The sequence below is a fragment of the Centruroides sculpturatus genome, unplaced genomic scaffold (assembly GCF_000671375.1).
Source record: "Centruroides sculpturatus isolate CEXI.00-Female unplaced genomic scaffold, Cexi_2.0 scaffold104, whole genome shotgun sequence".
In the NCBI taxonomy this organism is placed as follows: domain Eukaryota; kingdom Metazoa; phylum Arthropoda; class Arachnida; order Scorpiones; family Buthidae; genus Centruroides; species Centruroides sculpturatus.
This window is the reverse complement of record NW_019384379.1, coordinates 419,996-438,217: the sequence shown is the minus strand read 5'-3', so window position 1 is coordinate 438,217 and position 18,222 is coordinate 419,996. Positions and strand designations below refer to the sequence as shown.

The 18,222-nt window shown below is 27.7% G+C and overlaps 1 protein-coding gene across 1 annotated transcript in view; it reads left to right on the top strand.

Moving 5' to 3' along the window:
• Positions 1–18,222, top strand: part of LOC111617825 (periodic tryptophan protein 2 homolog) — a 57,341-nt gene that overhangs the window by 9,840 nt on the left and 29,279 nt on the right. The window contains exons 5-12 of the mRNA XM_023359136.1: positions 4,001–4,136; positions 6,146–6,272; positions 8,394–8,460; positions 11,388–11,592; positions 13,065–13,317; positions 14,514–14,664; positions 16,977–17,124; positions 17,540–17,690. Coding sequence (XP_023214904.1) covers positions 4,001–4,136; positions 6,146–6,272; positions 8,394–8,460; positions 11,388–11,592; positions 13,065–13,317; positions 14,514–14,664; positions 16,977–17,124; positions 17,540–17,690 — 1,238 coding nt within the window. The remainder of the gene's footprint in view (positions 1–4,000; positions 4,137–6,145; positions 6,273–8,393; positions 8,461–11,387; positions 11,593–13,064; positions 13,318–14,513; positions 14,665–16,976; positions 17,125–17,539; positions 17,691–18,222) is intronic.

Below are 18,222 nucleotides of genomic sequence, written 5' to 3'. Positions count from 1 at the left end.
ATATAGACTACGTTCTTTTTTGAAGTATAGGAAATTTAAACAAACATATAAATACTTATTCAGCATTTCATATTAAAAAGTTATTACAGTAAACTTAAACCTATCTGATACTTTGTTTTTTAGTAGACTATAATGTTTAAAAAATTGGACAGAGAATATTAATTTTGATTTTTCTTTCAACTGCAAAAGTCACATATACAACATATTTTCTCTGCAAGCTAGTCTTTATAGGGATGAAGGATCTGGATGCCATATGTTACCATAATAGAAAATGACAGTACAAAGAAAAAAAAATATCTCTAATCGGTGCAGGAAATATCAGTGGAACTCTTGCCCATATGATTACGCTCAGAGAGCTTTACCATTGGTAAGCCATTTTACATAGTATGAATGCCAGGCCAATAATACCAGCACTGTAAGATTCCATATTACAAGCATTGCCATTTTGAAAAACACTAAAGCCTACAACAAAATAAACAGGACCAAATATGTTCAAACACATGAAGATGTTAGATGACAACATATAGGTAAAGTGTTTGGTTCTAAAAGTTATCTCTTAATCATGACCAATTAAAAACAAACATGGTTTTATATACAAAATATACAAAGGACAAAAATGCTTCTTTCTCAACCACCATTACAAAATTAGGAACTCCAGCCTTTCTATGACCCTTAGTCTTGGGTGACCTAATAAACAAGCTCTAGCTGTCACTACTAGAGTGAAGTAAATTGTTCTTTATGTACGTACTGAAGGGTTTCATATTACCACTCTATCTTCTATATATTAAGTTAGAAATGCTCTTTCTGTTTAATTGCATAATCACTATGTTAAATAATGTTATATAATAATAATTAATTATATTATAATTGTATAATAATTTTTATGCATAACTTTCTTACTTCAAATGAATCTTTTTTCAATTGTTTGTTAAATGTGCATTAAAAAAGTAGAAATTTACATTAAGTAAATTTATATTATTTTATGAATAAATGATATAATTTACTCAGTAATTAATACTGAGTAAATTATATCATTTCAGTTCTGCAATATAACTTAAAATTTCATGTTTAAAACTTGTATAACATTAAACCTCTTATTTGTTGAATTATACATTTACATTTATAGAATTTATTAAATGCTTTTCTATTTGAAATCCTAAGTGGACTGTTTTTATTTATTTAAACATATAATATACATATAACTTTCATCAGTAATGTTTGTAAAATGGAACTGCATTAAAAAATATTTTATGAAAGTTTAAATGAATACTAATAGATGAACTTAATAAATTTATCTTTACTGAATATAAAATAGTGGATTATACAAAATTACTTTGAAATTTATGTTTAAAAAATTAAGAAAGCTAGATGACAAAATGTGTAACAAGATTTAACTTTTATTGAAAACTAGAAAAATATATAGCACTTAATAATATGTGAACAGCCGGGGGCTCGGGGTGATCCCTGATGACCACTTAATCAAACCCTCCTAACTTGACAATGAGAGCGGGTTTTACGAACCCGCTCTCATTGTCAAGTTAGGAGGGTTTGAAAAATCGGGTGGGGAGGGTTAGCAAGGTTGTGACAAGGTGTTGGCCAAACTCAAGGATGACACGGGTTAAACATAACGCATTTAATATACACTAAGCCTAATGCATAAGATTTTCTAAGGTTAGATACAAAGGACGTGTTACTGCTATTTATAGCTAAAGAACTGCTTAACTAAAGAATAGAGAGAGAAAGTTTACAATTTTACATATAAGATACCTCATAGACTGGTGGTTCCTGATCTCATTGTATAGGATGTTGGTGAAACACTCCTGGATCGGCGGAGTTGACCAGTAGTCATCTTTTCATTCAGGTCAGGATCATTTTGGCAGAGAGAAAGCGATTATGGCGGGACAGCAAGGGTGGCAATGGACAGAATGGTAGTATGGGTCTGGTGTCCCCAGTTTATGTCCACAGTTGATGTCTGCCCTGAGGACCATGTCCAAGTCCTCTTTATACCTATTTTTGGGAGAGCTGACTAATTCTATGTATGATGTAACCCGTTATAAGTTCGATTTGTGTCCGGGTGTTGTTTATGTTAATTGTCAGAAATAGAATGTTTGACAAATTTATTACCTCTTTCTATCTGGTATGATTACTCATTCTACCACACAAATTTGATAACAGCTGTCAAACAAACTGAATTAATTGCTGGAGGTGACTAAGGTCAGAGTTTGTCTTGCAACTTTAGTAATAATTGTTACTTTGTATGATCATCTGATCGGTGTTATCGGTTTCAAAATCAGACAAAATAGGATGTGTTCAGGTTTTGTCGTCCTTTCCCCATTTGACCTTTTGATCTCAGAGTTCTACATCAAAAAAAAAATAGTTCTTAATTTATTTAATTATTATTATTTCTAATTATTCTCCTTTTCCCTCTTGGATGTCACAAATAATTTTAAAATTATATGTAAAAATATTAGTAAATGAAGTTATTGGTAAGCTAATTATTAATTTTTATTAGTAAAATTACTTTTACGTTAAAAATTCATTATTTTGTTATTTAAGTAAATTATGTTGATTTTATTGAAACATAATAATAGCATTACTATTAAAAATGTTTGAAAAGAAAAATATTATGTAATTTTATGACATTGGATAATTTAGTAATTGATTAACATAATTATTTTTTGTTAGGAAAAAATTTTAAATAAACTGAGTGGATTTGTTTTCTAAATTACTTGCAAATAGAGTAAGTCTTTATTAGATACAAAATAAAATTAAAATAGAATTTTATTTGTAGGTTTATAAATTAAAGATGAAATTCAAGTAACAATGATTTTCCAATAATTTGGACTGGGCATCTTTGATCAGGAAAATGATATTACATAAAGTTAACGTGCTCATAAAAAAATACACACATAAAAATGTGTATAAGGAAAAAGAATATGTACTGTACTTTGTAGTACAGTACATATTCTTTTTACAAAAACAATTTTACCTCAAAATAAATTCTAAGGACTTGCTGACAGTCTGATAGAGAGAAAAATAGCAATGATCATAAATTCAGTATTTCATGTGATTTATTCAAATAACTGGCTGACCAGTTAAATTTTATTTGACTAGCTAATGTCTACTTTTGCCTGTTAATGATCATGGCATTAGCCTGTTGTATTCAAATTTTATGGTTTACTTCACATACACTAGTCTTTAGGCAAAACTTCCTATTCATAGAAAAGATCTAATGTAATCTGACAAGAACTATTTACTCTAGCAAATAATAATACAGTTGTCTGTCTATAGTCCGACGTTTTTTAATCCGACATGCTCAGTAGTCCGATGCACCTCCCGTCAAGGTACCCATCCCCGTTACGTGTCTGCTTGCACAGAAGCATGTTGCGATGTGAATCTCCCCATCCAATTCTTACATGATGACACACATTTTGTGTGTTTTATGTGAGCAGTTCTGTTCGAACAGTTGGAGTAGAGAATATTGTAAGTTACTGCTAGCAAAACAATGCAAAATATGTAATTATTTTCGGTAATCCGGACACTTTTGGTAATCTGACACACCTTTGGTCCCATACCTGTCGGATTATCAAGGGACAACTGTAATAATAATTATTATTATTATATTTAAGCTTATAAAATTGAAAGCTACTTTCCATTTCCAAAACCAATGTCCTTCCTGTATATGTACAAAGTTTCATATAAATTGGTTCAGCTATTCTCACATGATAGTCAAACAAACAGATAGGCATGAATATATATAGATTACTCTTTTATTTTACTGTATTTTCTAGGAAAATTAATTATATATTGCTTATTAAGGTTACCAAACAAATATTCTTTATTTTAAAAATTTTTTTCATTCACTTTGAACAATCTTCAGTTGACTCAAAGTGAATTATATAATTATTATAGAATTTTTATGATTTTGCAATACTTTTAAAGCTTTTTAACCATATTAAAAATATTATATTAATATTACTTGTATTTAAAATATTTTCAGAGTTCTTGCTGTTGGCAGCAAAGATTTGACAACCAAAATTTATGCAGTAAATAAATTTTCTAATTTATCTGTGTATACATTAGGAAGTCATAAAGATACTGTAATAAGTTGTTTCTTTGAAGAAAATTCATTAGATGTATCCTTTTAATTATTTAAAATATAATTTAATGTTCATATAATTTTATTTTATTTGTTTTATGAATGTAAAAGTTTATTGTAATTATAAAAAATATTTTTACTTTATTTATGAATATATTTAAATTATTTTTAATAATCTCAATTGAAATAGTTATTTAAAAAAGTAAGTGGAAACAAGAAGCAATAATTTATGAATAGGATATTCTCTTAGATCAGGGATGGGCAACCCATAGCCCACATTAATATTTTTTCAGCTCGAGTGGCATAAAATATGAATACATATATCAATTTCCCAGCTAAAGGAAGTATGCAGCAAAAATTCAAATGTTATTTTCTACAACTTATGTATGTGAATACTTTTTCCCACAATGAATTTAGTAAAAATTAAAACAAGAAACCAGCTAACAGACTCAAATCAAAACTACTTTAAAACTAGGAGTGACTAATATTTAACCAAATATTTTTGATATATTATGTTTACATCAGTTCCAGAAGCTAAATTAAGTATATCTATGCTAATTTATAATTATACAAGAATAAATAATTGTGATTTATCAGCATTTTTTTCTCTTTTCTGTTGTATGTGGCCCGCATCAGTTCAAAAGTTTTGAAATGCGACCCTTACATAGAAAAAGGTTGCAGGTGTGTTTTCTTAATATTTTCACTATTATTGTTATAAAAGTTATATTAAAAGTTTGGTTTATAACTCATCAGTGAAGTAACTGCATGTGATGAAATTCAAATGACTTAGAACAGTAGTCACCAACTTTTCTGACCTCACAGACCACTAAACTCAGATATTTAAAAAACTCACAGAGTACCTTTCCAGCAGACCATTGTCATGAATTTTTTTAAACAATACAAACATCTATAGAATAATCATCATAAAAGTTACATTTTACTTTATTAATATGAAATTCACTCGTTTAATTATAACAAATTAGTGTAAAGTTTTTTGCTGCTTGTTTGAAATAAGTTTATGAATTCTTGGCTCTTTTACACAAGAATGACAATTGCACTTACAACATTATTTATTGATAACAGTCATTTCATGTGTTTGGTTTTGGACTCAAATAAAAATCCACTTAATGAGTAAGAATAAGCAACCAAGCATTTTGCATTTCTTTTATAATACTTCATGTAACTTTGAGTTGATCAATGTCCAAATTTCTCCTCAGACCACCAACATTTTCTTGTGGACCATTGATGGTCAACTTTGGTTGGCAACTGCTGACTTAGAATTAAAAGAATATTGAATGTAATTTTACAGATTTTTAAAATAGTCAAATTTTTCTACCTCAAGTTCTGTAAAAAATAAAAGGTGATAGAGGTAATCTAAGATTCGAAGAATATAACAGTATGTTTAGAAATTCTCACTTGAAATCCTTTAATTTTTTCAAGTTTTTATTGAATTTGGAGTATCTTAATAGAAAATTCTTTTCCTATTTACTAGTGCTAGGCAATTTTTACAGCAATTACTAATTGTAAGTTATTTAATTGAACACTATATCTATTACTTGCAATAGTTTATTGGATTGGAACAGTTTTTTAATAAAGACCTTTGCAATCCCACCAACCATATGGCATTGTTTGTTCTTGATATAATCTTCCTTTTAGCATTGCTGAAGATGTTTTAGCATATTTTTGGTTTTCTATAAACAAAACCAAAAATTTGCTAAAACATGATAACTGTCTAGTGATAAAATGTTTTTGAGATCAAAATGTCTCATTTTCAGATAAACATTTAAAAATGTACACCAAAATGTTTTTTTTAATAAACAAAACATTTTAAATCAAATTCTAAAAGTAACTGTTCAACTTTAAAAAAATTTTTAAAGTTTACAACAGAATTTGAAATTTAAAAAATTAAAGGTAACAGAAACTGATTTAAAAATTACATGAAAACTTTTTAATGTAATTTTTAAATAAGCAAGATCATTGCAAATAGCTCAATATATGTGTATAAAAATAGCCCATCTTAAAATTTTTTTCCTTTATTTGTACAAGTTATATACTCTAAGTCGGAATGATCAACTCTGTGTTTGGGAATGTAGCATTGATTTAGATGGTCTTATACCAAATAAAAAAGAAGAAAAAATACAGGAGATAGAAGAATTAGAAACAGATAATGATGGTAACTTCTTCATTAAATTAATTTTTGTTATTAATTTATATATATATAGTGTACCTCTATACACACATACAGACACAGTAGTATATGCTTATTGCAAACTCTTTGAGATCTCTACTGTTGATGATAACTGACTGATAAACATTAAGCAAGATAAAATGAATTAGAATAATACTATTAATGGAAATTGTTTTATTGTCTCTGACATTAAAAATATGTACTAAACAGTTATGAAATGTATAACTCAAATATTTATTAATTGCAATTATTGTTATTATTTAATAATAATTTATCCAATGTATAATTAAAGAAGGAATGTCAGCAATTTAAATTGTTATACTGCAAACAAATAGTGATTTAAACCAAATAACGTTTAAAGCAGTGGTTAATGTTAATGGTAACAATTGTATGTTGATAGCACAAAAAAACAGCTTAAATAATGCCTACCTGTCAGAATACAATGATTGAATGAACTGAAATCCTAATTAAAATGAGAGGTTTTTATCATTATATTTTAATTCTTCTGCCCTATTTTGAAACTGTGCCGTATTTTTTATATTTGTTTTATAAGTGCAATGTAGCGTAATAATGATCACTTGGCAATTATGGATCTAAAATTCTGTCCTCAGCAACTGATGGAACACTCATAATATGGGATTTTACCAAATTTATTGGTTATTCTAGAATTGGATTAACTAAAAAATTTTCTGTTATTTTTCATAATAAAAACTTGACTATTGCAACATCTGATGGAACCAATTGTATTCAGATTCTTTCAGATTTAGAAGGAAAATTGAGTAAAACATTAATGATTGAAAAGAGAGATGGTGACATTCAACGAAAATTGAAATAAAGAAATGAATAGTGCCAAGTGATTGTTATTACGCTACATTGCGCTTATAAAACAAAAATATTTTTACTTGTATGTTTTGAGACTTTATAATTCTGACAACAGTATCCATGGTTTGTTGTATATTAATAATTGAATCTTTCAATAGACTTTATAACATTTATAATATAAAATAATTTTTTAGTTAAATATTTTACCATATAAATACATATTAGTATACTATATTTCCTCAATTCCAAGATAAAGTTTTTTTTACAAATTTGTACTGAAGTAAAATTGTACTCTAGAATCAATGTCTTACATCCATAATCCAAAATATTGATAACTGCAAGATATGTTATGATATATTTTGAACCTCTAATAGACATTTTTGGTTATACTGTTAAACAATCAAGTTACTTCAAATGAGCTTATCTGGTAACAAGAGAAAAGCTCATACTTGAAGCTTCTGGAGTGTTCTTGATTGAGGCTGGTAGGATGCAACTTGTCTCCCTAGAGTATTTCTGTTCTGTGGGATTTAGGTCTGGAGTTCTCACTGGCCATCCCTTGTGATGAATGTCTTTATTGTCAAGAAAGTCATTGGCAAGAACACTCTTGTCAATTGTAGGCATTATTGTTCATATAAATGAAATCTATGCCACAGCATCTTGAAAAAGTCTCTCATAGGTTTCAAAGCCTCATCTGCATACCTTGCAGTAATGGCATGCCTCACAAAAACACAGATTCAGTCAGGCATAATGTCCCAAACCATGATACCACTACCTCTAAACTGATCTTTCCATTATATTCATGGGACTGTATCACTTTCTTACTCATTTCAGACTCCTATCCAATAACAATCATTTTGTAGACTGTACCTGGACTCCTATCTATGAATTGGATGATTATGCTTAATTTTTGAACAGAATTTAGTTATTGTATGGAAGAGAATGGAAATAGAGCTACCAAAAATTACCTATTTCATGGCATTTGTATTGTTTTTACTTGTTATTTAATAAAACGTAATAAAATTGATAATTTAAATTTTTCTCTTCATAAAAAAAATCAAATTTTAAAATTTAAAGTTATGATACATCTCAAAATTAATTGATGACATCTTAGAATTGAGGGAATACAATAATTTTATATATGTATTATAATTAAATTTGCACTTTTATTATTTTATACAATAAAAGAAATTATTTAAGTTTGGATTAGATGAGGCTTAAGGAATGAAAATATTAATTAGTATTAATCAAAATGATTTGATTTCATATATATATATTTTTTTTTAGAACATTCAGAAAAGCAAGATGAATCAATGGAATCGTCTGAGAAAGTATATTATAAACGTCTTGCAAGGTAAATTATATTTAATTATACAGAATAGGAGGAAAATATTTGTTTTTTGGTTATCAAATATTTTATGTACTCTATATCGGTTTTTTATTCAAATAAAGCTGCATTGTATACAAAAGAATTTCTTTTATTTATTTTCTATTAATTAATAGATTTTTTATTGATCTTTATTGCTGTTACAATAGAAATAAAATAAAAACATCTATCAAAATTTTCGTATTTGATAATTACCTAGATTTTTCATGTATTATTAAATATAAATAGTTTGAATTGCAGTTAAATACGTATGTTATTGTATTTATATCATTCAGAAAATTTCTGCTTTCCGAAAAATTTCAGGAGTAAGGAATAGCAAAAAACAAGATTATAGCACATTTAAAATTGAACACAACTTAAAAAAGATATTTTTGATACATCTTTAGGAAATTTTGAAATTGTTTTTTCTGAAACAGCTAAGAAAAACTCTCCTTTTAGATAAATTAATATTTACTACAAAGAGTTAATTTTTGAAAAAATCACATAGGAAACTATTTGACTTTAATATTATAAATTTCACAAAATCTTTTGAAAACAAAATTTATTTTCCTTCCTTTCCTTCCTTTTGAAAGTTGAATTGATTCCAAACTGGGGAACAGAAAAATGTTAGCTATCTTTCTTGATATATTTTGATGAAATATAGAGCAGGCTTATGACAATTAAAACCATTTTAAATAATATAACATTTATCACTTGATCCTTAATATTATTTGAGTTATGTTTTGCTCATCACTATCTGATTAGGATTCAATCAGCAAAATACTTTCTGCAATATGCTTCTTGTCTAGTCTTGTGTTCAATTATACTAGCACTATAATGGCTTTTCCTTTTTTGCTAGACTTATTATACCATCTTATGGTGTATCATACTTATGGTGTAATAAGTCTACTGAAAAAGGAAAAGCCGTTATAGTGCTAGTATAATTGAATAGTAAATACTAATAGCATTTTGTAAATACAGTGGAACCTTGCTTAAAGAGCATAATTTGTTCCAGAATCTTACTCATAATGCAAAACAGTCATTAAATGAAATAATTTTTCCCATATAAATTAATGTAAAATACGATAATGATTCCATTCTGAAAAAATACTCAAATATTTTATGTATAACATTTATTCAAAGAAAAATATGCAATATACATTGTTAAGAAGTGTGAATCATCATCATCTCTTTTTCTAGCATGGAATGAACTACCTGGAATGAGAATTCGATTTGCAGAAAATGAAAAAAATCATAGATAATATGTTTGATAAATAGGCCAATTTCCTGGCTATGTAAAGGCTATAATTAAATATTAGAAATTAATTAATTTGACTAGAGGTCAGTTGTTAATACGAGAAGGCAGTTATGCTGCCATCTCGTATTAAATTTAATAATTGTAAATAATTAATTTTTAATTTAGACATTTCTAAATTTAATTTGGAATTTGTCATAATGTTTGGCCTGTTTATTATATAACGGACTATGGTGGTTGATGTTTATATGTAAAATGTGTGATCACAAGCGACACTAAGATACTAGAAGAACAGGTGCTAAGCACAGACTGATGGAGCATGTGCATAATTCAGGACATCCCCTCTCCTCGTCACTCATTATGCAAGTCATTTTTTACAATTTGTTTTGCTCATTAAGCAAGGTTCCGCTGTATTACTTTGACTTTTAATCTGTTTCCAGACCCTGAATAATACCCGTTTTGACATAAACTTAAGCAACAAATACGCATAATTTAAGGAAAAAATAACACAATTAAATGCCCTAAATAATAAATCAAATCACGAAAACAATAAATAAAATATGTAAATACTGTATAATAAAATGAAAATTGCATTTACTGTACCTTAGTGAGGAGTGGTGATATTTCATTTCTTGAGGTCACTATGCAGCATGCTTGACTTTCTCACAAATAATCTTCTCAGAGATGATATTACTATCCAATTACTTCTCACTTATTTACACTAGGAGGAATTTTTTCATTTCCTTAATATGTGATCTCCTGGAGATCAATGTTTTACACCTTTAGCCACATTTGCTGTTTTTATTGCTTCCTTATTTTTAAGAATGGAGCATACTGTTGACTTCAGCATCTTAAACATGGCTGCCAGATCCACCACACATGTACTACTTTCATGCCTCAATTATCAATACTGCAATCTTCTTAGATTTCATTTCTTCCACAACTCTTTTTGGATGCCATGGTTAATAGGTAGGGTTTATTATACTGTATATAACCAAACATATCAAAAATAAAGTGAGAAGAGACTGAAAACACATGAGCATAATACAAGTGATGCTTTCAAAGCAAGAGCAAGAGATAACTTGGACACACAACAGACAGTATTTACACAATCAACACAATTTTTACTGTATGCACTGTTTGAATATAGAAGCATCATTTGAACTTTAAATCTTGAAATTTGAATTTCTCTCTTTTAAAATTTAGCATTCAAACTCTGGAATGTTTAAAGTATAAGGTACCACTAAAATAATTTGCTATGATCTACAGTTTATAGAATACTGTTGAATTTATCAATTTATTATGAAATTTAATAAAAGAAAGATTTATGAAGAGCAAAAACTATTTAAATTAAGTTGTAAGAATTGTGATAAGAATTATTAGTTATTTATGAATAAAGCACATTTTAGTATGATTTTGAAATTCAAACATAAATGAAATGCAATGAAATTCTGAAAATTTATTCAATTTTTTTTTTTTAAGTTTGTCCATGTTCCATTATCTCTTCATAAAAATTTGTTGTTGCAAATAAATAAAAATCTATTACATAAGTGACAAGAACAGATACTTTATATAGTAATTAGTTGTAATTTTAACTAATTTTTTAGTGTATAAATTTTTATAAATTCTCATTCTGTGATTTCTTTACTTATTATTTTAGATATAATTTGAAAGACAACTTAAAGGCTACTGGTTATGTGACACTTACATCTGCTGCTTATCATAAAAAATCTCATATTTTAGTAGTTGGATTTTCTGTGGGCAGCTTCATTCTTCTTGAAANTGGAATACGTCCCGCTATGTTGACCCCCTCCAGAAAAACCAAACCACCTGAGAGAAAGAAAATTGTTTTGTCTCTGCCAATTGTTAGGCCTACATGACAATAGTGTATTTAGTGTTGACATGTTTACAGAAGATATATCAAAAGTTACTAAATTCTTTTTCTGCTACTGTTCCAATTAAGCATTTAAATTATGTATTAATTAATTAATTAGTTTGGTTTTGGTTTTGTTCTTTGAGATTTGGCCCTATAAAGCAGCTGCCCCAATTAACCAGTGGCCCAATTAAACAGAATCAACTGTATTACTATTACTATTTCCTCTAAGAGAGAAACAATCTGTATATCTTCTAACAATGATTATATTAAGTAAATGAAACAGCCAGTACAGAAATATTCAAATAAAGTTACTAAGATGAGAGATAATTCCATTCCACTAAAGTAAATCAGAAAAGTTAGCTCTTTTGTGGCAAGAAAGATGAATGATTTGTTGGAAGATGATTGCATTAACTAGTCATGTACTCTTTGATAAGAAGAAAATTGATAAATTAATGAAAATAATATCAATAGTACATATTGGTGGTAGACAAAGGTGCAGATAAGACATCTGAAAAACAGGAAAGAAATAAATTAAGATAATCACATGCAAGGAAGGACAAAGAATGTAAACAGCATTTCTCAACCTGAGTGATATTGCTCCTTGGGTTGTTAATGAGTTTTAAGGGGTGATAAGTTTGAAGACATTTACTACAATTTAAAATCTATCATGATTAGCAACCAGTTAGGTAAAAAAAGGAAAAATCAATTAAAGCAGTTTTTCCTTTTTAAGGTAAAACTGCTTTAATTGATCTTTTCGATGTTATGTCATTACCTTTTTGTTATTTATAGGAATCCATAAGAAAAAAGAATTACAGAGTAGGAATGAATGTAATCTCACTCTATGATATTAAGTGACATAAGTATGACAGCTTACTTAACAATGAGTTTTAAAGAACCAGAAAAATCATTGTTAAGTAATCTAGACATATTTTGTATTAAATACATTTTTTGAATCATTATGAATACTTATTTATAATTTTTTTTATTTTATCCAATCAACAGTTTATCTTGATTACATTGTTCAAAGGATATTCATTATTTATCTTAATAGTAGATATAAGTAGTAGTGAATAGCAAACACAGATCCAGAGTGCAGTAGAAACTGATGAGTTCCTACAAAACCCCTTCGGTTTTGATAATAGCAGACAGAATTTCAATAGATGAATTAGAAGCTTTTTTTTTGTACTTAAGAAATAACACTACTTATTTTTGTTATTTTTTTAAAACAAGTAGTAGATTTAAGAAGAAATGGATATATGGCAAAATTTCTAGAATATAAATGTTTGATAATGCTTTCAGTATCACAAAAATGAGAAATATTTGCTTGTTTCAATTACTTTGTTAAGATATTTATTTTATTAAAAAACTTATGATATTAGTTATTTTTACTTTTAAAAAAATTTTGTATTCAAAATTTTATTTAATAAACATATTTTCTCTTATTAATTTAATTTTTAAGTTCAAATTGTTTTTGTTTATAAAGAAAGTTTATTATTATTTTTCTATAGTGTATCAGACCAAGCTATTTCTTCTCTTGCTTTCAATTGTACAGGTGATTGGTTAGCAATAGGATGTAGTGATTTGGGTCAGCTTGTTATATGGGAATGGCAAAGTGAATCTTTTGTTCTAAAACAGCAAAATCACTTTAATAATTTGAATTGTTTATCTTATTCACCAAATGGTCAGTATATAGCTACAGGTGGAGAAGATGGAAAATTATCATTATCCATGTCAAAAATAATTATTAGTTTGTTTAATTATTGAAATAGTTTTAATATTGTTAATGAACCTTCCTTTTGCATTTAAGAATTTCTAAATTTTTTTTAGTTTTTATCAATACAGTCAATTCTGCTTAATTGGGACATGTTGGGATTAATTCATTTTGGCCCAGTTAAGCAGATGCCCCAATTAAATGAACTAATAATAAATTCTAAAATAAAATATGTAATATGTGTAAAAAAATAATAATTAGGTACCTATTTTAATGCTTTATTAAACCAAAATACAGAAAATATTTGTACTATAAATTTTCTGAACTTATGATGATAGATAACCGATTTATATCACGCTAGTGTTTCCAAATATTAGTTGTGACATACACAAGGATTGGCCGTTTGATCAGTTCCTGATCGCCTGATTGAATGATTGTTCCTTTCTCTGTTTTTTAGTTAAAACATGTCAGGGTTTGTCCAAAAGTTCCTTATGGTCTTTCTTTGAGCACGGTTTCCTTTACTTGGAGATGGACTACTTTGGCAGGAGCATCTGTAGAATCTGGATGCTGGTCCTAACGATCGGATGGCTGCTATCTGAGTCTAGACATAATCATGCACATCTTTCAAGGAAACTCGTGCTGTCTTCAAACTTGGTTGAGAGACCTCAAAAAATTGTCAGAGGGTCTTTGTCCCTTTGCTTTTATGAACATTCAGTCCACTCTAGAGCAGGGTCAATAGCTCACATTCTGGTCCACCTCAAACAGGATCCCAGTGGAATACGTCCCGCNGATTCAATATGGACCAAACATCAAATTTTCAAAAATTCTCTTAAAACTTAAAATATATCGAAAAAAGGTGGTGGAACGACATTCCATTGCATTCTATGACAAAAAAAAGCTGCATTTATATATATATATTAATTAATTATTGTAATAATTATTCAATAGTCAACAAATATATTAATATCTAAATAGAATATATTATATGAATGTGTATGTCCTAATACTCTTGTTTAGAAATAAATTAATGTAATTATTTAGAATTAAGAAAGAAAAAGAAAGATGTACCATTAACAATGAACTGAAGAAAATAAATAAAGTACATTTATAATTTAGAATGCTATAGATAACTAAATTATATTTTTATAATAAAAAGTTATTTATTATTTAATATATTTTAACACTAATCCCTATTTTTTAGATTAAAGTTTGGAATGTGTCAAGTGGATTTTGTTTTGTAACTTTTACTGAACATACAAGTGGAATCACAGGTATTACATTCACAAATAAAAGTACAACAATAGTATCAGCTTCACTGGATGGAACAGTGAGATTATTTGATTTGCACAGGTAATTTATGTAAGCACTTATAATTATTTATCATAATTTATAATTAACCATTAGTGATAATTTTTTAAAGGTTTATTTTAATTTGAGAAATTAATTGAAATTACCTAAATTATATCATTCAGATTGCAACATATTATAGTAGAATCAAGTTGGACAAAACAGGTCATTTTTAAAAATAAATCTACAGAAAATAGTTATAGCTTTTTCAAAGTTAAGGCTAGTTCTCACTAGTGTAAAACACGAAAAAATGTTGATATAACAACACAGATGTTGTCATTTCCAACATAGAAGCAATGTTTGATGTCAATGTTGAAGTTGATGAGTGTTCTACTTTTTACATGGTGAAAGCAGTATGCTGAGTGTTGCTTCTATGCTGAAGTGACATTATTCACATTGTTACGCCAGTGAGAACTAGGCTTTACTCTTTGAGTTTTATATCAGTAGTTCTTAACTAGGCTTTACTCTTTGAGTTTTATATCAGTAGTTTTTTTGGATAAATACTCTGATTTTTCAATAGAAGAAACAAAAATATTCTGAAATTGCTCTTCACAATAATTATTTTAACTCTTAGTACAGATGTTAGTTTTGTTGATGAAATAATTTTATATTTATGGAGATTAGAAATAATTTTTATAGAAGTTTGCCATCAAAATTCATGAAAAACGGTTTTAAGATAAAGTATTTATAATTAATTTTAAAAATAATTAAAAATTAAAATTTTTAGAAAAGGAAGAATACCCTTGGAATAAAATAGTTATAATGTTAGGCTTATCTTTTGAAAGTAAAAATGGTTCGTATTAAATATAAAGTGAACTCATCCCATCTGCTTATTAAAGATACTGAAACAATTCATTAATCTAGAAATGCAGTCTTTGTCAACTGTTTAAAATGAAACAAAATAGAACATTCCATCTTGTTTCATTTTGAGATTCAAATGTATCAGTAACTGATGATAGCCTAATAAAGGCTGAAAACATTTTTAGATTAATGAATGATTTTGATGTATTTAATAAACTGATAGGTCAACTGTACATTTAAAAATATTGTTGAATTTTGTACATGTTTTACATGATTACTTAATAGTGATGTAACGAATATTCGGTTACTATTCGGTATTCGGCCTATTTTTCGCTATTTGGCCGAATACCAAATATTTAATCACTATTCGGCCAAATACCGAATACCTAAAAACAGGAGTAAGAAATAACAAATACACAGTAAATTAATCATTTTGGTATTTAGATTTAATGTTATCGGGTTAGTCTTGTTTGTTTATATTTATTTATAACTTATAACATGCACAAAATAAAAAAGAAAATAATATTAGTCACATGTATTCACAATTTATAATTACAAAGATCAGCACACGTACACACCTATTCGTTCGAGAATCGTCGCACATCTGAGGGTCTGACCCTGCCTATCCTTTTTAAGTGCTCACGATACTTTTGATTTGTCACTTTTCCGTCGTAGTTTTTCCATTTTATAATTACATGACTCGTAGCCTGGTGATAACAGAGAAAAGAGACAGATAGGACATCAGTATATGTCACAATTATGATTTCACAGATTCGAGACAGCTTGATAGCCCGAACGGTCCCAGGGTTTCGCCCATGCATGCTAAGTGACTTTCATTAAAGCATTTAGCTTTCCAAAGTCTATGTCAACAATTGTTTGGCATTGATGGCCGCGAATTTCGCACCAATAAGCTGCTTCGACTTGTTCGATTATGTTATCTACTGAATTTCGTATTTATTTTCACATTTTCACTTCGCGGTCCTTCTCTGTTCTTTTTCTGTTATTTACACATGTAGGTCATTTTGTTGTTATTCACATTTGATATCATCATTTATCGCATACTGCCATGGCGCTCTTGTCTGTCTGCTACAACTGTCAATAATTAACGCAATTGGCGAAGCGTAGTGACAGCGGGCCAACAGAGAGCGGGGTCCTTGCCATAATGAGGTTTGCGCGCCAATTTTCGTACGTGTGTTAATCGAGCTGATAATTTGGCTATTCGGCCTGAGGCCGAATATACTATTCATTGCAACACTATTACTTAATCATGCTTTTTCATGCATACTTAATTAGTTCCAGAAAAAGGAGAAAATTATTTTTTTGGAAAGCAAACTAATTGTAGCATGGAATACTACAATTAATTTTTTCTGAGAAACTTCAGAACATTTTATTGATATCAAAATACTTGATATTTTTTGGGTTAAAATTGCATGTCTGATTATCTAACATACTTTCCATAATTACAGATTTTTGACATTAAATAATATTTTAAAATAGCATTTTTTTAATCTTAGGTATCGTAATTTTCGAACATGTACGTCCCCCAAATCAAATCAATTTGTGTGTCTTGCTGTAGATCCACTTGGTGAAATAATATGTGCTGGTTCAAAAGATTCATTTGAAATTTTTGTATGGTCTGTAAAGAATGGTCATTTATTAGATGTAAGTACATTTATTACTGTTATTAGTTATTTTTCTTATTTACTGTTGTTATAAAATGGCTTTGAATTGTACATGAAGCCAAGTTAGTTTAAAGTTTATCTTATTTTTTTTTTGCAATTAATAAATATTAATCCTATTATGAATAATAGGAAATTATAAAAAAAAATTCAAGGTTAAATGAGCTTTATTAAAACATCTATATAAAAATGATTAGGTTCTTCAGTTTCTGTTCAGAGATTTGGAAATTTTATTTTTAATTTAGGGCATACTTTTTATCAACTTATTACCAGTTTGTTAAATGTGTAAATGCATTCTTTGAATTTTCTACATATAAGTAGTACATATAAATGTATGATTTTAGGTTTTGGTATATTTAATATATTTAACTGTAAATTAATTTCTAACTCAATTTCAGATTTTGGCAAGTCATGAAGCACCAATCAGTTCACTATCTTTTAGTCCAAATCAATCTATTATGATAAGTGGTTCTTTAGATAACACTATTCGTATATGGGATATTTTTGAAAGAAAAGGAAGACAAGAAGCAATTACAATGTTATGTGATGGTAATTATATATTTTAATTAATTTTTATGTAAATAAGTGTATAATGATTAATGATTGTAGTTAATAATTGTTTAACAATTTTAGATCATAATGTCTTCATAATTTAGTAAAAACTGAGAGTAAAAATTCTAAATGAATACATTTCTATTCAAAAATTTTATATTAAAAAAATTGCTATTTGAGGTTTAAATTACTAATATAGATTACTATTTTTATGAAAATATAAATAATTTCTTATGCAAATATAATTTTTTATTGCTTTTTGAATACATAATGTTATTAATCTATTGATATAATTAATGTACTGTATTTATATAGTCTAGTAATCAGAATATTTGTAGTCTTTCTCTATAAATTCAAACAAAAAAATAAATATTGATTCTATTCAGACAAGTAGAATCACCTGATTAGTATCTTGTGAATGATTAATGCTAGTTATTAATTTCAATTTTTAATAGTGTATATATATATATATATACAGTAGAGCGTCGATTTTCCGAATCAATTGGGGACTGGGGTTGATAAAGTGAAC